The 23,722-nt window shown below is 44.4% G+C and overlaps 1 protein-coding gene across 4 annotated transcripts in view; it reads right to left on the bottom strand.

Moving 5' to 3' along the window:
- CDH17 (cadherin 17) overlaps positions 1-23,722 on the bottom strand; it is a 440,636-nt gene that overhangs the window by 158,327 nt on the left and 258,587 nt on the right. For all 4 annotated transcript variants that reach the window (XM_069621361.1, XM_069621360.1, XM_069621359.1 and 1 more), the window contains exons 8-9: positions 12,601-12,732; positions 1,033-1,183 (exon numbers count right to left, since the gene is read on the bottom strand). In XM_069621361.1, coding sequence (XP_069477462.1) covers positions 1,033-1,183; positions 12,601-12,732 — 283 coding nt within the window. The remainder of the gene's footprint in view (positions 1-1,032; positions 1,184-12,600; positions 12,733-23,722) is intronic.

The following is a 23,722-nucleotide window of genomic DNA, read 5'->3' as shown; positions in this document are numbered from 1 at the left end:
AAATAAAACAAACATGCACCCTGGTGTCACTGACACAAACCATGTTGAATCATACAGACACACAGGATTCATGTACTTTAGTCATGCACCCATAAACACCTCACATTTCCACCTCCCTCTACTTCTACACCCACCAACACTTCCTCTATCCTTTACTCTAGAAACATTTACCATAACTGTGCCATACAGGGGCATTTTCTATTACGTAACACTACCTTACATATGCTGAAGGGAAATGCCTCGCTGCGCTGTCTAATGTTAATGATGGACACTTATTTGAACCCTATAAGAAGGTCATTTGACTAACAAGAACACTTACAATACCTTATAGGCAAGGGCCAGACCTGCAGGACCATGTGGACAGGCTACTACTAAAGTGCAATAGGATGGAACAATGGTTTAATATGAATAAATATCTAAGTTCCAAGTGTAGTATTTACTACACCAACTACAAGCTAGAAAAACATGGTTTGCAATGTTTGTATGGTCCTTTCAGTGAGTCAACATTGTGTAGTTACCCCTTGTCCTCTCTCATGGAAGTTGTACGAGTCCCTGCAGTACATGGGGAACGTGTAGCAAGACCTTATGATTAGGACTACACACAATAGGAATATTAGACTTTTGGAATGAAGCTTAAAGAGCTGAAAAGAAGGTGGCTGAATTTCAAGGAGGTCCAATGTATTTTGTTTTCCTTTGAAAGAAATGGATGGCAGAGCGGAGTGGAATTCCACACACCGTTTGACTGCAAGAACAAACATTTAGCTAAAGGTGAAAAGCAGGGCATTGACGTCCAGTTGTGTAGCAAAATACATAAGCAGGTCACTTGATTGTGATGGATAGCCATTATTGCTGAAGTGAGTGTTCATTCATTGTTGTCACGTCATTGTTTCTTTTAAATATCGACACATTTGTATACAAATAGCAAGCTCATGTCTTTTAGCCTGAAACATGCATGTGCTTAGTAGTGCGATATCTGCATAAAGAAAGAGATTACAAATAATGGACAGACAAGAAGAATTAACAGATTCTTACCAATGCCTTCATTCTCTTGAACTTCAAACCGCGTCAGAGTTTTAAGACACACGGGTGGATTATCATTAATGTCGATAACATTTACTTCAACTTCAACGGGGCGTTCTAGAAAATTTCCTATATTATCTTTTGCTGATGCAAGAAATACATACTGAAATAAAAATTTACAATTAGAAAAAATGCAATGTAAAGTCAAGTATGTCTCCTGAATTCAGAATATAAACAGAATTTTACATTGTTTTTTTTAAATGGGTTGTAAAGATAGATTCATAGAAAATACACTTCCCTTTCACTCTTTACATGTAGCTCTTTAAGGAGTATTTACAAAGATAGTTTCACAATCCAATCTATGTCACAAACCTATATATATATTTATATAAAGACATATAAACTTTGTTAAAGGTATGTTATGGTTACAAGTAAAATCGAAAAACCCACGGAATGTGCCAGTTAACCTTTGCAACCATAACTTGCGCCACCACCATGCACTGCTGACACTAAAACCCAGGAGATCACAGATCACATCAAAACTGACATCATCAGTGACATCAGTGATGACATCACATATCTGGGGGGTTGTTTTTGTTCAGTGACTGTATTCATTTTAAGCTGAGGAATTCATTTGGTGATATTACATTCAAACCATGATACACATACTATAAAGGTACTGTGCATGTAGAGCTTGTCCTTGTGTTATATTCTGAAGTTATTTTCCCTAGTGTTTGCTCTGAGGACATAATGCACATACATAGAACAAGAAGCAGATCTCATACAGATAAAATATTTCTCAGGAATGTGAGATGCTTCGACTTATCATTGTACTACCTAAACATACCATCTTAAGAATACTTTAGTTCTATTATTACTGTATTCACAAAATACTTCACTACCACATTTCTTTTTCAATAAGCACCTTTTATGTGACATGGAGTAGTTTATTACAAGGCTACTGATCATCTTTGATATGTTAAATGAGACTGTAAGCGGTACCCCTTATACCGCTGTTCGATTTCCATTGTTACGCAATAGTGATATCATATGTGATGTCATCAGTGATGTTATTGATGATGTCCTTTGTGATGTAATCTTTGATGTTGTGTATGTTAGTGCCAGCAGTGCATGGCGGTGGCATGAGTTATGGTTGCATAGCTTACAAAAACTGCCAGATTTCTTGGGATTTTCGATTTTACTTGTAACCATAACATCCCTTTAACAAAATTGTTTCCCTGAATTTGATAGGTTTTTATTAGTGCAACTTAACCATAACATCCCTTTAACAAAGTGTTTTCACTCAATTTCCTAGGTTTTTATTAGTGCATCTTAAACATAAAATCCTCTTAACAAAGTTTTTTCAGTGAATTTCATAGGTTTTTATGAGTGAAAATGTTTCATGATGTTACATCAGTGTATATAAGTTATTAAGAATACCTCTTTTAACACACATGAAAGAACTATAAAGCTCCTTTACCAAACATACCATGACCCCGGCCCCACCAAACCACCCTTGTTATCCACTGCACCTACCCTGCATCCTAGTTCAGTGTCCACTATACCCTAACAATGTGACCAAAGGCCGGTGCTCATGGCTTGCCGCCATGGCCAGTCTCCACAATCCATGGGGCATTTTGATACTTTTCAAAATGTAAAACATAGGACATATTTGCAAAAGCATGATTTCAGGTTATGCTCCTTGCACAAATTTGCTGCAATCCCATCCTGCACTTCAGGCTGCAGCCGCAAGCAGAATATTTTCCCATTTCAACCTAGGAATTCGACCATGCTGCATGCCCCAATAAATAAATCAGAGTAGGCATTATTTCTTGACAAGGGCCAGGCCCACTGTCCAGGAACCAAAGTTATATCACTTTTTTTGTACTTACATTTTGACACTTTGGAAAAAATAAAACACAGGACACATTTTCAAAAGCAAGCTTTCAGGTCCTTGCTGATGCTCCATGTGCAGATTTGCTCCAGTCCGGTCCAGCACTTCAGGTTGTAGCCGCGACCAAATTTTTTCCCCCATTCAAAACAAGGGCTTCAGCCATGCTGTATGCCCCAAATAAGCAAACCAGAGTAGAAATTTCTCCTTGCCGAGTGCCAGGCCCACGGCCCGACACCAAAGTTATATCACTAGTTTCTGTACTTACATTCTGACACTTTGGAAAAAATAAAACACCAGACAGATTTGCAAAAGCGTGCTTTCAGGTCCTTGCTGATGCTCCTTGCGCATGTTTGCTGCAATCCTGTCCAGTACTTCGGGCTGTAGCCACAAGCACATTTTTCTTTCCCATTCGAACCTATCCCGATTTCGAAAATGTTTACCATATAGCTGGTCCCTGGTGGCCATGCCCACTTTAACCCCATTGCCGGTCCCTCATTATCATGGCCGATGGCCTGATGGTCCGGGTCATGGTGATGACCCGGACCATCAGGCCACTGGCCATGGCCATAGGCTATCCCTTAGTCACCAAAGGTATATATTTATTTTTTCTACCTACATTATGACACTTTTCAAAAAATAAAACAGACACAATTGTGAAACCATGCTTTCGGGTCCTTGCCAGTGCTCCTTGCATGAGTTTGCTGCACATCCGTCCAGGTTTTATTTTTTGAAAAATGTAAAAATGTACATACAAAAAATAGTCATGTAACTTAGCCCCCACTTGACAAAATCCCTTCAAACATTCAACGTTGGATTTATAATCTTTCTGCAAACGTTTGTGCAGATTTGTCAAATGGCACCAAATGTATAAGCCTTTCAATTATTTTAGACACACCCCTCTAATTTGACCCCCTCTATGTTAAATAGTACAAGACTTTGCAGAACTATTCAGGGCCAAGTCTACAATGATACTTCAGATTTTCATGCAGTTTCATTGAGTGGCGCCAAAGTTATAAGCCATCCAAAAAGTGTTTTTCACCAACCCTATAATGCCGAACTATGCAAGGATGTCCCTAAACATCTGAAATGTTCATAGACTTCGGAGAAGTAAAAACATCTGGTTTTTGGTATTTATGCCCATATCCCACCCCATCGCCATCACCCCTCACCTCTGCAGAGATTGTTTAATTATTTTGACAAGTGTAGATGTTCGTGGGCTATGGACCCAAACTACAAATCTAACATGGCGACTGTTTCAAAAGTTTTGATGCACCTCATGTTTTTATGTTTTTAATTGACCAATCAGCAAGCGCCTACGATGTCCTCGAACACTCAGATTGGTCCAGAGGACACCGAATCAGGAAGTGAGTCCATGGACCGGAACCAGATAACCATTTTTTTAGCCTACTTTTTGGCCATTTTTAAAGAAAATACTGAACGGATTTACACCAAATGTGCAAAAGCACGCTTTCTGAACCAAACCGCCGCTCCTTGCGCAACGTTGGTGCAAATCAATCCAGCGGTTTGGTCTGTAGGCGTAAGCAAATATTTTTTTCCATTATATCTTTGAGGATTTCAAAGCTTTAGGGACCCCCCTATAACTTTGCCCCCCCTTGACAAAACCACACCAAACTGCATAATCATTCAAAGGTGTCCAATTAATTTCCTGCAAGGTTTGGTGAGGATTTGTCAAACGCAGCCAAAGTTATAAGCCACCCAAAAAGGGCTCTTCCTATGAGTTGAGCATCTTAACTATAACTAAATGGCTGCTACTGCAGGCTGTGTAATATATAAAATGATTTAGAATGTTGTGCCCAAGAAATGGCTCTCCTTGCGGTATGCTGCAAGAGTAGGGTAGGTTGAAATTTTAGAGTATAACCCATGCAGTATGTACTGTTAATGCATACACAAGTACTGGGAATGAATGAGAATGTACGCTGCCACGATCAGTTGGATTCTATAAGAATACATTAGTAAACGGCTCCTGCAAAGAGTATTTGCAGGCAGCTTTTATTTTCTTGAGGAGACGGAGTGGAAAATGGAAAGAGTAAAAGGGAGTTTATTCCTCTTTTAGCTCTTCCTTGTCTACTCTGCCACTTCAACATGTAAAATTGCATGCAGGGAACCCACAGCACATGAGTGCTAATGTTGGCAGACCCCACCATGAAATTTACAATTTTTATGGAAGAAGTTAGTTGATGAAAACTGTGCAGTGACGACATGATATGATGTGATATTTTATTCGGTGTCCAGTCAAGGTTTCGAAACAATAGTTTCAAAAGAAAAGTTTTTAATATATTTTTTTTTTAATATTAAAGGGTTTATTGTAAGTCTGTATAGTAAAATAAGTGTTAAAAAAACAGGGTATTGGGAGTACCCCGCCCCCCATAAAAAAAAGAAAAAAAAATTCTAAACTTTTTTTCAACACTTTTGTGTCGGAATTTATGTCATTTGAAACTGTGACTGTCGAAACAGTCACTATAAACCATTTTATTCATAGCGCGTCTGTATACAAGTGTTTCAAGGCGCGAAAGTTCAACTTAGTTGCAATACGTCACTCATCAATTTGATGTTGTTAATAATGTCTCTGGCTGTTTTAGGTTTTATGGAATACTATTAATGAATACACTTGATTGATTGAATGTTGCTTACCTTAAGAAAATAAGGACCTTTCCTCCGATAGGGAGATCAAAATATAGTTTAGTTTTGATTTGTTAGACAATATTTACCTTTATCTACACTGTGTATGAAGGGGGACGGGGCCTGCACTCTTGACCTTTTACACAACGATCTAAAAACCTTTTACGTGACTTTTGTACAATTTTTCAAAATAATTGCCATCGATAGATGATTTTTGTGTTTCCCAATTTGATAAACAGATCGATAAACTGAGAGACAGAAGGTCCTCAAAAATTCCCAACACTGGTGACGTCAAATGGTCAAGAAACACAGATCAGATTTACCATCTTCAAGCAACCAGGAATCCTGCAACAGTAATAATATTTTGAAAAATTACTTCAATCACTTGGGCAATGCAGCTGCTAATAAGGCAGATCAGCTGATCAATAGCAAATGGCCTCTTATGAAAGATTGTGACCAGGTGAAATTCTGCGTTTAAGAAAGGCTGCACCATTCACCAACATCTATGGAGAACATATCAGAACCCAGAAGCCTAGCATGACAAAGGCGCCCGCCCGCCCCCTCTGCTAGGCCACTGCGCATGTCTATATTGCATCTCATCCGAATGTACTCACCAACCCACTGTTTGTCCACAGAAACACCAACCGGAAACATCGGCTCCTTTCTAACTCGCAGAGTGTGATCTATGTGTCATCCTGTCAGTGCGACCTCCTTTGTGTAGGTGTCACAATATGTAAAATTACAACTTGAATAGAAGTGAGTAAGTGTAGACCATCTATTGGCCACAGCTGAGTGAGAGTGGTGCAAAGAGTACAGAGAACGGAGTCCCCAATGGACTATTGTTTAAAATACACAATGATCACACAGATTGGGGGAATGTAGCGCAAATACTCCGCTGTAGAGACACCATCAGTAAGCTGCTTAGATGGTTGGGGGTCACTCAATCTGGGTTAAAACGTCTGATTAAGCCAAATAACTGCTAGCATTCTCTGAAGCTGAATTGATACGCTTAGCGTCAAATGTGAACAGAGTGCCATTTGAACAATACAGGATGGAACGTAAAGTAGCTCCTAAATATATGGAAGGTTTTCCTAGTAGTACTATCATTAGGCAATATCTCCTACTTATATTTTATCTTACTAAGACTTTGGAAATTGAGGGCGCGAAAATGGGTATATGGCGGTCAGAGCGCCTCTGTCGCCTGTGTGGTGAATCGGAAATTGAGTCAGCTGAACACATCTTGTGTCACTGTGTTAGTATGAATGCCATTAGAAGGAACTATATGAAAGCCTACAGCAACAAGGCAAACTGTTAAGATATGCATTTGCTGTGAACAACGTTGTTAGAAGGAAATTATGTTAATTTGATTCATCACATGATTATATTTTATTATACATGTATTCAGATTTTAGGAGAACTATCACAGTGGATTTTCAATATAGGACCGTGAATTGATACAAGAGTTGATGTAAGTAACGCTTTTATGTAATTTTAGTATGTATTGCATGTGTATTTTAATGTGGTGTATATGCAAATCTGTTTTTGGCTGTAAGTATATTAATTACATTTTTTAAAACATTTTAAAAAGATAAGCCGGTTACATGCAATCAGCAATGATCTCCATGACAAAAAGAGACCTGATATTGAATGCAAGAAGCAAGGTGAGCCCCCCCAACCCCACACATTCTTTTAGATGTCAGTACATCTAAGGAAACAAGCTATCGTTCTCCAGTCTTTCTTCTAGGACTCTGGCAACACTCCCAACATGGCAGCTATTATATTACCAGCTTGGTCATATGGAGGCGGTGTAATCTCAGTCTAGCTTTCCTGCAAGCACGTGTTCTGGGAGAATCTACAGAGCACGCAGGCTGCCTGATGAACTAGCAGTGTATCGTTAACATTTCAGTAGGGTCTGCATTTTACACACTAAATCAAGGAAGTGTTCTGACAGAGAAGCGGACACACTGCATGAGCCAACTCCAACGGCATAATAGGTGAGTGGATCTACAGACTTGGGCCATTACCCTGGCTGTCATGATAGTGGGAGCCTATCTTAAATGGGGTCTGGCGCCAACACAAACACACCCACCCACCACAAAAACCTTTTTGGTAGACTGCATGTTAATAAGATCCTCATCTAATTGTTTCCCCAGATGTATCGACACAACTAACTTAAACCTGCGTGATCTAAGTGTAAATTGAGAAACGTGTGGAAAAAGCATCGATTGCTGTCATACTGGCATCATGTGTAAAACGAAAGAAAAGTTACAATCAAGATCAAAAAGCAATGTAAGATGTCGAACTTTTACATTTCATACATTACCCACTGTAAAAAGAGCACACACTTAATCCCCAGTTTTCATTTGGGAATATATTTCTTTGTGACTACAAAGTATGATGTGTAATTAAAAACAGGCATATTTATATTTTATTCACTGAGCAGGAATTTATCTTTCAGAAGCAACGGCGCATTGGGTATAGAATTACATGCCAACGGCCCAAGTTAAAACAGGGATGTGCTACATTACATGCAATAGGAGGAGAAGAGGAGAAGCCAAGGAAAGTGTCTGTGGTGGATAGGATGAGGAAGAAGGAACTAACTGGTCTGTGGGGAGAGTCAACTCAGCCCAGGTGTAGAATCAACATCGACTTTCAGCAGAGGGCCCAGGGCAAATAATCCTAACCTCTCCTAACACACAGACACATCATGGAGACAGGGTCCCTGACTGGAGATGGTCAACAATAAAACAGTCAGACTTCCTGAACCAAGAGGCAGGAGTAGAGCAGGCCGACAAACTGCACTGGACGACAAGCTGCTGAGCGCCCTCCATACCCCGATGCAAGCTACCCATGCTCTCTCTCGTGCCGGCCAGTAGACCCCGAGCTCACCGGAAAGGACTCTGGCGCATAGGCGAGAGATGTCTTCTGCCAGGTAGACTTGGACTTCTATCTGTGACGAATGTCACAGATAGAAGTCCAAGGGCATGAACATGGCATCCAATCTGCTCGGACACCTTGCGATGCTCACTACTGCCAGTGCACCTCAGTGCACCTGCTGGGGCTTTCCAAAGTTCTGGAACATTCAAAGGCAGAAGAACGCCCCGCCTCCCTCCACCAACCGCAAGTGTAAAGAGAGCCTGGATCCAGGCAGCAGCTCAATGCATGATGTGGAGGACACACAAACCCCTCTTCCTCCTACTTCTCAGGACCCGTTGTTGGATACCCCAAGATTTAAGCACTAAAAATAGTGACTGTTTTTAGGGACATTATAAACATTTCCAAACCATTGCACAGGCATTTTATAATCCTTCCATTTTTACAAAATGCACACATGTCCTCTTAAAATGCATGCTAACCATGCTGTGTCCCTCTTGGCTCATCCACAGGCACCATTCTATTTAGCGGTGTGCTGAGCTGGCACCAGCAGAGCTGGCAGAGGCTCGGCCTCTTTCACACTTCTTCCTCGGCCTCATCTCATCAGTGGTACGCCGGACATTGGAAACCACGGCCTGATTAAAAAGGGCGCAGTAGGAGTCACATGGTTGGTGGTATCTTTGTTACTGTCCATATCACATGAGGGCTGGAGAGAGAGAGCGCCAAACACCTCCCTCCTTCTTGCGGTACCAGGTGAGTCCCAAAGCTCCGCCTGGGGGCCAGAAGATAAACTGCTTTAGCTACCAATGAGGTGATGTCCAGTCTTCCTAAACACAGCCAGCCTCACCAGCGGGACCATCTGACCATGCACTGTGAATGCGTGGTGAAGTGCATCCCTCAGGCAGAGCCTCACCTCTGCATTGCCATTGCTGCCCGGCCTCTGAATTAGGCGGGTGGTCCAATTGGGGAACCTGGCAGTACAGCTGCTACCAACTGGGCTCTACATCCGGCCCAAAATGTGTGCTTGACATTGCGCCCCAATGTAAATATCACAAACAAATGAAGATAGAGACGTGTGTGGACAACAATGATTCGTTTGTTGGCATTGATTTTTTAATTTCTTTATATTGTCTTAGATGTTTAAGCGCAAATTATGATCAGGTGTACTTGGAGGGGTTGTAATATTGTTCAAAAAAGGAAGTGCTTATGTAAACGTGAAAATGAAATAAATAAAAATAGTTTCCTCTAAAGTTCAATCATTCCAAGTGTTGTGCTTTTCCTCTGAGGATTCAGCTAAGTCGCTAGTCTATGCATGTATCTGGGAGAGGGGCATGCAGGGAGGTTCAATCATTCCTAGAGGTGTGTTTCCCTCTGATGATGCCACTAATCTACATAAATATCTGGACGGGTGCATGCTGGGAAGCTCAATCATTCCTAGTTTTGTTTTTTCCTTTTAGCCTGCAGCTATGTGCCTAGTATACGCACGTGTCTGGGAGAGATACATTCTGGGAAGTTCTATCATTCTTAGAGGTGTGTTTTCCTCTGAGGATGCAGTTATTCCGCTAATATACACACGTGTCTGGGAGAGCATGATGGGAAGCTCAATCATTCCCAGTTGTGTGTTTTCCTCTGAGAATGCAGCTGTGTCCCTAGTCTACGCACGTGTCTGAGAAAGGTGCATGCTATGAAGTTCAATCATTCCTAGTGGTGCGTTGTCAAATGAGAATGCAGATATTTTCCTAGTCTACCAAATGTGTGGGAGAGGTGTATGCTATGAAGCTCAATCATTCTTAATGCTGCATTGTCCAATGAGAATGCAACTATGTCGCTAGTCTATGCAAATGTCAGGGAGAGGAGCATGCTATGAAGTTCAATAATTCCTAGTGGTGCGTTTTCCTCTGAGAACGCAGCTATGTCCCTAGTCTACCACATGTGTGGGAGAGGTGCATGCTATGAAGTTCAATCAATCCCAGTGGTGGGTTTTCCTCTGAGAATGCAGCTACGCCGCTAGTTTACTCGCATGTCTGGTAGAGGAACATGCTGTGAAGTTCAATCATTCCTAGGGGTGCGTTTTCCTCTGGAGATGCAGCTATACCGCTAGTCTACGCACGTGTCTGGGAGAGGGACATTCTGGGAAGTTCAGTCATTCCCAATGGTGTGTTTTCCTCTGAGGATGCAGCTATGTCCCTAGTCTACAACATGTCTGGGAGAGGTGCATGCTATGAAGTTCAATCATTCCTAGTGGTGCGTTTTCCTCTGGCGATGCAGCAATGCCGCTGGTCTGTGCACGTATCTGGGAGGGGGAAATTCTGGGACGTTCAATCATTCCTAGTGGTGCGTTTTCCACTAAGAATGCAGATATGTCCCTAGTCTACCAAATGTGTGGAAGAGGTGCATGCTTTGATGTTCTATCATTCCCAGTGGTGGACTTTCCTCTAAGGATGCAGCTATGCCACTAGTCTATGCACATGTCTGGGAGAGGAGCATGCTATGAAGTTCAATCATTCCTAGTGGTGCCCTTTCCTCTGAGAATGCAGCTATGTCCCTAGTCTACCACATGTATGGGAGAGGTGCAAGCTATGAAGTACCATCATTCCCAGTGGTGGGTTTTCCTCTGCAGATGCAGCTATGCCGCCAGCCTATGCACATGTCTGGGAGAGGAACATGCTGGCAAGTTCAATCAATCCCAGCGGTGTGTTTTCCTCTGGGGATGCAGCTATGTCCCTTGTCTACGCACCTGTCTGAGAGAAGTGCCTGCTGGCAAGTTCAATCATTCCCAGCGGTGTGTTTTCCTCTGAGAATGCAGCTATGCCACTAGTCTACGCATGTGTCTGGGAGAGGAGCATGTTTGGAAGTTCAACCATTCCCATTGGTGGGTTTTCCTCTGAGGATGTAGCTATGTCCCTTGTCTACGCACATGTCTGAATGAGGTGCGTGCTGGCAAGTTCAACCATTCCTAGTGGTGTGTTTTCCTCTGAGGATGCAGATATGTCTGTAGTCTAACACATGTGTGGCAGAGGAGCATGTTATGAAGTTCAATCATTCCCATTGGTTGGTTTTCCTCTGAGAATGCAGCTATGTCCATAGTCTAACACATGTGTGGGAGAGGAGCATGCTATGAAGTTCAACCATTCCCAGTGGTGGGTTTTCCTCTGAGAATATCAGCTATGTCCCTAGTCTAACACATGTCTGGGAGAGGTGCATGCTGGCAAGTTCAATCATGCTCAGTGGTGGGTTTTCCTCTGAGAATGCAGCTATGTCCCTAGTCTGACGCATGTGTGGGAGAGGAGCATGCCATGAAGTTCAATCATTCCCAGTGGTGGGTTTTCCTCTGAGAATGCAACTCTGTCCCTAGTCTAACACATGTCTGGGAGAATCATTCCTAGTGCTGTGTTTTCCTCTGAGGATGCAGCTATGTCCCTAGTCTACCACATGTGTGCAGACGTGCATGCTGGCAAGTTCAATCATTCCTAGTGGTGCGTTTTCCTCTGAGGATGTGCAGCTATATCCCTAGTCTACCACATGTGTGCAGAGGCGCATGCTGGCAAGTTCAATCATTCCTGGTGGTGCGTTTTCCTCTGATAATGCAGCGATGTCCCTAGTCTACCACATGTGTGCAGAGGCGCATGCTGGCAAGTTCAATCATTCCTAGTGGTACGCTTTCCTCTGAGAATGCAGCAATGTACCTAGTCTACCACATGTGTGAAGTTCAATCATTCCTAGTGGTGTGTTTTCCTCTGAGGATGCAGCTATGTCCTTAATCTAACACATGTCTGGGAGGGGTTCATGCTGTGACGTTCAATTATTCCTAGTGGTGCGTTTTCCTCTGAGGATGCAGCTATGTCCCTAGTCTAACACATGTCTGGGAGAGGAGCATGCTATGAAGTTCAATCATTCCTAGTGGCGCGTTTTCCTCTGAAAATGCAGCTATGTCCCTAGTCTACCACATGTGTGCAGAGGTGCATGCTGGCAAGTTCAATCATTCCTAGTGGTGCGTTTTCCTCTGAGGATGCAGCTATGTCCCTAGTCTAACACATGTCTGAGAGAGGAGCATGCTATGAAGTTCAATCATTCCTAGTGGCACATTTTCCTCTGAGGATGCAGCTTTGCCGCTAGTCTATGCACGTCTCTGGGAGAGGGACTTGCTGGGTTACTCAGATTGCAGTACTCACCTGGTTTTTTTCTTCGCTGTCCAAGGGTTCAGTCACATAGATATCTCCGTTTTGATCAATAGAAAAAGGGAAGCGAAGCAGTTTTTCTTTCTGCAGGAGTTCGTACCTTGCATTACGCTCATTGCATCGCACCTGCAATTCAAGAGGAGACCAGACCACATGCATGAGACCATGGGAAGAGAGCAGACAATGCCGACACGGATAACTTTTAGCAAGAACATGCTTGCACATTCCCATTCATTTAACCATGCATTGGTGCAAAGAATGGGTTAAATACTTGGATATCATTATCACATAATCTTTGGACAATAACTTGGCCATTGATGCTTTATCCAATGAGATACAGTACGACGGCTGCTATTGGGATAGTAATCAATTTTAGAGATAATTCTTTTGTTGTATAGGTTATAATTACTTCTCTGAATGTCCCCTCGCCTCTTTAACATTTTTTTCACATAAACTCATTAATTGTGCATATCTTGAAGAGTAAACATATGTGAATATATATATTTACAGTGACGGCTGGTGAAGTCTTTAATCGGAGAGGCGTAAATGTTTCCCACAAATATACAGGAGAGGGACAATACGTAGTGAGTTAGCCTGAACCAGCCTAGGATGGTTTGGGCGATCACCCCAAGAAATTTCGGTTAAAATGGGGAATTTTACACAACACCTTCTGTGAAAAATTGGGCTAACAGCCATATAGTTTGAAATCGGTTTTGTATCCTCATACAAAATACAACAGATGCAAGTTACCAGCAGTGCACAGGAGTATTTCCCCAACCCATTTTTATGATGTCTTTTCCCACAATATATGCCAGTATAAAAAGCATTTGTATGCTGATTGTACCGGAAATGCACCAAAATATCGCCCTCAGAATTCTGACTCCCGAAATTTCGACTTCTTTTTTTTACCCGCCCTTACACCACATATATATGTGAGGGTGTATGGGATATAATAGTAGTATGGGGGGGTTGCAGGGTTCTCCCCTGCATATGTATGTTGTGTAAAGGGGGTTGAATTTTTTTTTAAAAAAGTCAGCATTTTCGGCCGTCGGAATTCTGGGCGTCCTGGTCATCACATAGATCTGATTGTACCCATACATTTCCCTTCATCACAGACATGTCGCAATAAGACGAATGCTGGCACCAATTCTGTCTGGCACAATGGAAGAAACAGGAAAATAAATCTCCAACGCACACTGTTCCCCGGGATGGGGTACCTCCATGCATGTTCGGGGATGGTGAAACGGTATGGGGTGAAGGGAGAAGACCCTGGAAAAGTCTGCAGGCATGTTACTGCACCGAAGTGCACGCTGTTTACCTACCACTCCTGAGGTCCTGACACGACCCAGAGAGTTTAAAGGCAGAAAGGACTTGGGTGCAGATGTCAGCCCAAAAACGTTGTAGTTCTGGTAAATTCCAAATGGGAATGAAAAAAACGACAAGTGGCGGAATGTAGGTAAAAGGTCAAACATGTGATTGAATGCCCTCTCTTGCTTGGCCGCGGGGAAACTTGAGTTTTCTACTGTTGCGTGCCTCTGAATTTCAAGAAAACACACTATTCATTTAGAATTGAAAAAAGAAGAAAAACAACCCTGGCATAAATACATGCCCTCAATGCACTTTTACACTTTGATCATTAATGGTATTCGTCGGAAAATGTATGCACGTGTCCCAGTGAATCTGGCAGGCTTTGTAGGCTTTTAGCTTTCTGAACTGCACTCAGATCTCAGATGACCCAGGCTGACCTCAATTCTCAGACACCATTGAAACACCATTGAAACACTGCTCCCAGTACATCGCTGAGGAATGTGCAGTTATGTGCATTCTTGTGCGAATATGAGAAAGACACTAGGCCAGACTGGCCGGCAAAGAAATAGCCAAGTTACTAAAATAAATATTAAACAATTCAAAAATGTCCCGAAAAAGCACTGGCTGGAAGGAGGCCGGCAGCAGAGATGATAATATCCAGGACAGAAGGCGGGAGCGGTTTGCTCGTTTCCTTGCCATGTCTCTTGCTGGCAGCCTAAATCAGGCCCATGGAAACACGTGCACACACACATCACACAAACCTGCTCACAGGTAGACACCTGCCCCCTCTCGACACTCACACTCACACTCGACACTCACACAGCCTACTCTCAAATACACACTCCGTTTTAATACCCTTCCTGAAGTTCAGCCCTGGTCCCTTTATGCTCTTCCTTCAGGGTCCATGCCAGCAAGAACCAGGAAACCGGAAATGACGTTCCAGAGCCCCAGACATGCAGTTTGCACATGTCAGGGGCTCTGAGACTTGGACGCCCGATGCTTCACTGAGAGTGCAATGTGTGGCGGCTATGCAGGAGCGCCCCCACTCCCTGCAATGTCCCAGCCAGCATCCTAAACAGGCCATGCCTGGCCGGGAGAAATACAGGCCCCAGCCGGGCATGGCCTATTGCGCATGCGTTTATTCCCGGGATTCCTCGCGGAAGAGAGAGCGCTCTTCTGCGCTGCTTTAATTCTACTTTTGACAGCTCCTTCATAATGGGAGGATGAATGCACGAGCCGCCCCTGTATATTTATATTAGTAACTTCAAAATTTCCATTTATACCTAAGTTCTTTACTCGCTCTAAGGGAGCGTTGGTTTCCATTGTAGGACTTGCTGTTTCACAGGGGGGATGGCACCTCATAAAAGGATAAACGATTTTGGCACATGGTTTAGCAAGGCCAAACCCAAACTGTTCTCTGATGTTATCAAATGCATAGTAACACTCCACATAACGTAAGCCCTCTTCATCATCGTCATCTATCTGGGCTTAGAGAAACCCAAACATTGACTAGAAAAGTCTCACTATGTGAAAGGCTGAACGTGCCCTCAATACGGCTCACACAGAACAGCGATTCTTACAGCCTCAGTTTATAATGGGTGGTACATTCAAATGAGGCACAGAGGCAAGGAGCACTACTTTTACACTTCCCTGTCAATTCTACCTCCATTGCTCTTGCTGTTGCAGGTTTTGTGACACATTTGGAACTAAATACATTGGGGAATGGGAACAGGATGGCTGCCATTACAGGAGTCAGTATGTATCCCAGACTCTCCACCTGCTTCAAAATGTGCTGCAGGTAGGGAAGCAGCCGGACTCACTGCATGGAGCGTAACGTGATCCAGAGCAGATCTCCTGCTCAATGCCCCACTCCACAGTCCCCAATGCGGAATCACTGCATGGAGCGTAACGTGATCCAGAGCAGATCTCTCCTGCTCAATGCCCCACTCCACAGTCCCCAAGGCGGAATCACTGCATGGAGCGTAACGTGATCCAGAGCAGATCTCTCCTGCTCAATGCCCCACTCCACAGTCCCCAAGGCGGAATCACTGCATGGAGCGTAACATGATCCAGAGCAGATCTCCTGCTCAATTCCCCATTCCACAGTCCCCAAGGCGGAATCACTGCATGGAGTGTAACATGATCCAGAGCAGATCTCCTGCTCAATTCCCCACTCCACAGTCCGCAAGGCGGAATCACTGCATGGAGTGTAACATGATCCAGAGCAGATCTCCTGCTAAATGCCCCACCCCACAGTCCCCAAGGCGGAATCACTGCATGTTGCGTAACATGACCCAGAGCAGATCTCCTGCTCAATGCCCCACTCCACAGTCCCCAAGGCGGAATCACTGCATGGAGCGTAACATGACCCAGAGCAGATCTCCTGCTCAATGCCCCACTCCACAGTCCCCAAGGCTGTGAAATGTGCAGAGAGCACGGGCTTCACAGCCACTAGGCCATTTTACAGCTCCAGCAAAAGGAGTACCTAAACAGTGGCATAATAGCTGAAATACTCCAATTTGATTATACTCGCCTTCTCGACCTTTAAAGGATGGAGGGCTGACGCAGCTGTGCTGACATTTAAACCTGTGTCTAATGTTATCAAATCTCAGTGGCGAGTGATTACATTTCTGAGCTAGATGCCTTCAAATAGCATCACTATAACGGAGCGCTTTCCAGAGGCATAGACCCATACAGATGCACAACAGAGCGCTTTCCAGTGGCATAGACCCATACAGATTCACAACGGAGCGCTTTCCAGAGGCACAGACCCATACAGGTGCACAACGGAGCGCTTTCCAGAGGCATAAACCCATACAGGTGCACAACGGAGCGCTTTACTGAGGCATAGACCCATACAGGTGCACAACGGAGCGCTTTCCAGAGGCATAGACCCATACAGATACACAACGGAGCGGTTTCCAGGGGCATAGACCCATACAGATGCACAACGGAGCGCTTTCCAGAGGCATAGACCCATACAGATGCACAACGGAGAGCTTTCCAGAGGCATAGACCCATACAGGTGCACAACGGAGCGCTTTCCAGAGGCATTGACCCATACAGGTGCACAATGGAGTACTTTCCAGAGGCATAGACCCATACAGGTGTAAAACAGAGCGCTTCCCAGAGGCATAGACCCATACAGGTGCACAGCGGAGCGCTTTCCAGAGGCATAGACCCATACAGGTGCACAACGGAGCGCCTTCCAGAGGCATAGACCCATACAGATACACAACAGAGCGGTTTCCAGAGGCATAGACCCATACAGATGCACAACGGAGCGCTTTCCAGAAGCATAGACCCATACAGATGCGCAACGGAGCGCTTTCCACAGGCATAGACCCATACAGATGCGCAATGGAGCGCTTTCCAGGGCATAGACCCATACAGATGCTCAACGGAGCACTTTGCAAAGGCATAAACCCATACAGGTGCACAACGGAGTGCTTTCCAGAGGCATAGACCCATACAGGTGCACAATGGAGCGCTTTCCAGAGGCATAGACCCATACAGATGCGCAACAGAGCGCTTTCCAGAGGCATAGACCCATACAGGTGCACAACGGAGCGCTTTCCAGAGGCATAGACCCATACAGGTGCACAACGGAGCGCTTTCCAGAGGCATAGACCCATACAGATGCACAATGGAGAGCTTTCTAGAGGCATAGACCCATACAGATGCGCAACGGAGTGCTTTCCAGAGGCATAGACCCATACAGGTGCACAACGGAGCGCTTTCCAGAGGCATAGACCCATACAGATGCACAACGGAGCACTTTCCGCGCTAATGGAGCACTTTACAGAGGTATACAACAGAACAGATATACAGTGGGGGTAGGATCCAGAGGGGAACAGAGGGTACAGGGTGGCGAGGAGGATAGGGACCGACGGCATCTAGTGAGTCAGGTGGCACGGCGGGCGACGTGATGGCCTAGGTAATTAGTACTTATCGACCTCTAGTGGATGGGTATGGGCATGTGTTTGAAACGTTACTAGTGGGCCATCAGACAATTGAGAAAGGGAGAACGTAGTGGACAAGAAGGCGTGCAAACTGGCATTTTTGCCCCCAGTAAGATGGCACCAGCGTTGTTAAAGGCCCTATTGATAATGCAGGGTTCTACATGAAACCATATGTTCAATAACGTCTCTCAATAATGCAAGTTTATCTTTTCCAATATGATGGAATGTGTCTTTCAAGCATTGTTTTCTCAATATGGTCGCTTGAAAAAGGCTTTTGTATGTCTCACCTTTTTGTGCTTATATCCTTTGTTCATATGTGTTTCATGTATGCACTTTTTTTTCTTGTGTATGGACTTCGCAAAGTTGCATTTCACATGCACCCTCCTCCACCCCTCCCGGCCACCCTCACTGCCTGGTGCCAGCAGTGTGCCTAATTATATTATTCCCTGATTTGGGCCATTTTTCTTCTTTGGGCTTTTAACATGTCCTAACCTTTGTATGTAAACTGCATAAACAACATTTGTATTTATGGGTATTATTCCTCTTTTTTTTTTTTTTTAAATAAGAATGTGTTTTTTCTTGTTAGCCAATTCACTGAAGGCCACACGTTCCCTGCTGGAGAGCTAGTGGCGGATACAAAGAAAAAACGAGATGTGAGTGGAGAGAGTAACTGCAGAGAGAAGCCTGGCTGCTGCATTGGGCACACCCTCTAGGCGTGGCAGAAGGAAGGGTGACGCGCCGAGCTGCAAATCCTTCTGGTGGTGTAAGCGAGAGGACATTGGAACGGTCACCATTAAGGTCTGAATATCCAGTGGTAAGAAGAGGTGAACCTTTTCATAGTGGAAACCGTTGCCCGCAACCGTGCCGACACTGATTGAAAGAGACAAGTCCTTTCTCTATTTGATTTTAAAACCCAGAATGCCGACAGGAGCTACTGAGTTAGTGGGCGGACCCATAGTAGGCTCCACCAGGCAGACTTCCACACTCTCACCTTATCACCCACTACTTACATTATAGTTTTATCCATATTCAACTTCAGCCAATCGTTCCCCATCAGCAGTGTATTGTGATCTACTATCCCTACCAGGCTGGGGATCCCGAGGCACACTTCCCATACGTAACCTCTCGACCACATTCAGCGCTGTGACCCTGACCCCTTTGTCCACTGGCTCAATCACATACCCAGAATCTCTGCCATGACCCTTACAGTCTGACCGTAAACAGTAGCATATGGTATGATTGGTTATTTATAACGCGCTTAATACCCAGAGTTTTCTAAGCGCGGACCCGGGGAACGAACCTGTGTTGCTCCGTGTCGTCTTGCTTGCAAGGCGAGCACGTTACCCCTGAGCTATCGTCCTGAGAAAGCTCAGGGGAAATTGCTCCTCACAGCTGGTTCCAGCAGAATGTAGAGTCCCCCAAGTATCTCCTATTTTGCTGCCTCTTTTTATTTCTATATTAAAGCTTTGATGGATCCACACCATGCCCATGATCTACAATTCATCTCATATTCAAATACAACGCAAACATACCTGCATGTCACAGGCGGCCAACACCAGGAATACAACTAAATGTGAGGCCATTGAGTATCAGGTGAAGCAAAAGAACCCTTAACTTCATCAATCCAAAATGGAAGTACAAGTCCTCCAGCCACCCCACCTTCTAAAGAAAATGGCCACCATGTGGCCCCCTCCTGTTGGTAGGCTGCGGCACACCCGAGCATCCGGCGAGGCGATAATTAGGCTGGGAACTGATGTCTATCCCTGAAATTACGATGGATACTCGGTTCCTTATTTAACTCTGCTCTGACTCATGTCTGCATTGGTGCCACCTTTATTCAATGTACATTAGCGTTCAGTGTATCTGGTCCACAAGGACAAACGTCCTGTGGGCGTAACATCCTTCCTTTATCATAACTAAACACAATACCAGCATTGCATTGTGACACCACATTCGCAACACATTGGGGATCTCACCATATGTGAAACACTCAATATTTTACGTAGTCTTCTAGTCTCTTCGGTATATGCCTTGTTCCTTTGGTAGGATATCAGCCAGTCTCTTTAACCACAGGGATTCTAGGTTTCGGTGTGCATAGGGGTATTCATCACAGGGTCACATTTGTTTAAATTTTATTTACTTATTGGACATTTGTAAGGCACTGACACAACAAATATTGTATCAGGGTGCCACAAGACAAAGATGGGGGGCAAGGGAGAATTTACAATGATGGTCCTACTAGGCCTTGTGACATTCAGATTGTGCAAGTGCAGAAAAAGAAGTGCGAGGGAAGGAGGGGGGGGGTTCACCGGTCTGTGCAAAAAACGAAGTTCTAAAGTGGGAAGGGAAAGGTTGAAGAGGCGAGGTGCAAGTGCTAAGTGGAGGTCAGAAGGCAAGTGCCAGGGAATGTAGGTATGTGCAGGGAAGGGGGAGGTGGACTGGAAGTGTGGGCCTGCAGCCCTGTAATACTCAGAAGGAACCAGGCAGCCAGTCACTCAGGCAGAAGAATGTGTTACCCGGGATGGGGAGAGTGAAGTAAAAGGAGAAAAGGATGGTCTTCAGGAGCTTCCGGAACATAAGAAGATCCGACTCAAGCCTGAGAGGGGCAGGGAGACCATTCCAGAGTGATGCTCCTGCAGAGGAGAGAGATCTACCCCCCACTCTTTTCTTAGAGAAGCATCTGATTTGCAAACAGTTGCAGCTAACAGACCGAAGGGCTCAAGCATGGAGGTATTTAGGGAGAGAGATGCCTGAGGGCTAGGTGCGCTATACAAATAAATAAAATACAAATACAAGAGTTGGATGTAGCGGGGTCCCAGACCCCAGAAAGCCTTGTGGATGAAGCAAAGGGTCTCGAATTTGATCATAGCAGCAATCGGGAGCCAGTGGAGGGATGAATTAGAGCTGGAGAGATGCAGTCCCTGGGTTTGAGGCCAAGGATAAGTATTGCAGTCCTATTCTGGATTAGTTGAAGGGGACAAAGGGAGGGTGAAGGAAGATTGAAGAAGAGGCTGTTACAGTAGTCAAGCCTCGAGAGGACCAGAGGTCTGGAGACATTGAGCTTCTGGGGGAAGGTGAGGAAAGGGAGAATACCTCTGAGGCGGTGCAGCTGATAGTGGGCATTCTTGGCAAGGTCCACGATGTGAGGAAAGAAAGAGAGAGAGGAATTAAAGATGACACCAACGTTTTTTGCCTCACAAGAGGGTGAGGGAGAGGACTCATGGAGGGCGGTCGGAGGGAGGGAGACAAGGTGGGAGCTGGTGTCCGAATGAAAATGATCTCAGTCTTACTGGCATTAAGGCAGAGATCATTGGCAGCACACATGTCTGAATAGCAGTCAGACAGTCAGGGGTGGGAGACAAGGAAGAGGAGGGAAGCTTGAAGGAGAGCTGCGTGTCGGCTGCATAACTCTGAAAGAGAGGAGAGAAGGAAGAGATCAAGGGGGGCAAAGGGGTAAGCTAGATTTTGAAAAGCCACAGCAAGACGATAGAGCCTTGAGGGAGGCAGCAGGTGTAGAGCGTGACAGGAGAGAGAAAATGGCCCAGTTGAACCTGGGAAGGTCGGTTGGAGAAGAAGGAGGTCAACCACTCCAGTGCCCGGCCCGTGATGCCAACGCTGTCACAGAGTCAATTTGTCAGGGTAGCATAATTGATCATGTCAAAGGCAGAGGAAAGATACAGGAGGATAAGAACAGAAGGAGAGTTAGAGTCAAGATTCCCTGATTCAATCTCGGTTTCATCTCCAAGATCAATCTCATGACTTGTATCCTTATCTTCAGGTTGTTATCTCTCTAGGGAGTCACCATCTATTATTCTGATATATCTGGGTAGAAGTTATCATGGACCCATGTACTTGCGTCACTTTCCGTGCCGTAGTCTATAACGCAAACTTAAATTCCATGTGGGCTTGTGGTATTTGATGAGGACCAGGTCCCCTGCCTGGATATTTGTCAGAGTCCTTCACATGCAGCTGCCTTCTTTCTCATGTGCGGCCTGTCGTTGTTCCATCACCTGCGTGTTATCTTTTATGGCACACACTCTAGGTAGATGTGATGGCATTACCCCCTTTATGCCCCGTCCCGTAAGTGCTTCAGCCAGGATAACTCTGTGATGGAACATCAGCTGACTGTGTACACTCTCAGAAATGGGCACAATGTATTTTAGAGGTCATGTGCCATTCTAAATACTTTGTTTAGCGTACGCTTAAATTTCTAAGCATCACAATTTGCCATTGGCCACACTGGTTTAATGCCACAGTGTCAAATTCTTAGGTTAGCTAGATATGGGCGGAACTCTCTCCAATGGAATAGAGACCCAATATCACTTTTAATGTCATCAGGTAAGCCATGGGTGGCACAAATCCTTTCTAAGCGAGATCGCCGGCCATGTTAGATCCAATTAACATTTTTATCTGACCACTCATCAATCATGACCACATAGTGCTGGCCCCCTTGGCTGGTACAGAAGTCAGTGCTTAGACAGCACAACAACTCATCACTTCTGGCATATTTTATTTAGGTGGTTGTCACATTGAAAGTGCCATTGTTTGGCACGACACACATTGTTTTATGAATTCAGCCACTTTATCTCCTAGCTTCAGAACCCAGACTTTGTGTCTGAGTCTTTTCTTTGTTTTTGTGACCACTCTAAGCCATTAATAACATCCTGGGTATTAGCACCTTAGAAACAAGAATTCTTACATCCCTCAGCAGTTCCTCCTGTAAGACAGATATCTCCTTTCAGCTGCCCCATAGTTCCTGTAGTACTTCCCTTGCTGAGGACATCCATTTGTCCATGCCATCCGTTATTGTCCTACAGTTTCCAGACTTTATGTCATTGGCCACCAACTGGAGACACTCATCACTTGCTGATGCATTTTTCATTTCCTGCAGTTATACAGACACAGGGACTGCAGCTGTGATCCTTAGATGTATATGTTATTCAGCACTCCTTTCTTCTGTGGTACCTTCATAGCCCTTATTTATGGATGACGAGACAAATAGCCCACTCGATTATCACAGCGTGGTTTATAGGTCAATGTAATGTGATATTCTTGCAGCTGCAAGAGCCATCTTTCTATCCTCTATTGTGCAGGGCTGCTCCTGACAGAATGGTGAACAATGGCTTGAGATCAGTGATTACCACAACTTGCTTTGCGACATATGCATATAAAACAGCAAGTACCTCACGCTCTATTTGGGAGTACCTTTGTTGTGTCTCCATTAATGCCCTGCTTGTATAAGCAAGATTACTGCCTCACCTCTAAAATCTCTTTGTCTGAGCACCACCCCTAGGCCAAATAGACTTGCATCAACAATGAGATCCGAAGGTCAAGCCAGTCAAAAAACGCTGCAGTGGCAATTGAGGATAGTGCATCTTTGATCTAGACGAAAGCATTTTCTTCTTGTTATGTCATTCTCATACTAAGACCTTCCTTTTGAGCTTCCGTAGGGGTTCCGAGAAAGTTGCCAGGATACTGATAAATCTCCCACAATATGTTACCATCCCCAGGAAACTCTGAAATTCAGATGGATATTTTGGGGCAGGAGAAATGTGTATGTTTTCCATCTTATGTGGGTCTTCAGAATGGCCTTCCGCATGGAATACATAGCCAAAGAATTCTAATTTGGATTTCAAGAATTTGCATTTGTACTTATTGTGAGTTAGGCCAGTCCAGCCAACATGCCACAGATGGCTAGTTGAAACACCTGTTCTGGGGAAGATACACTGAAGCTAAGATGTTGATATTGGTATAATCCTTCATTGGTACTAAACTAAGTAATGTATCTGGACTCAGCATGAAGGGTTAGGTAATGATACCCAGTCCAAATCTAGGAAATGTCAATA

This window comes from Ambystoma mexicanum, chromosome 5q, assembly GCF_040938575.1.
Source record: "Ambystoma mexicanum isolate Mex_15411 chromosome 5q, UKY_AmexF1_1, whole genome shotgun sequence".
Classification (NCBI taxonomy): domain Eukaryota; kingdom Metazoa; phylum Chordata; class Amphibia; order Caudata; family Ambystomatidae; genus Ambystoma; species Ambystoma mexicanum.
The sequence above is the reverse complement of the archived record's forward strand: the minus strand, read 5'-3'. Positions and strand labels throughout refer to the sequence as shown.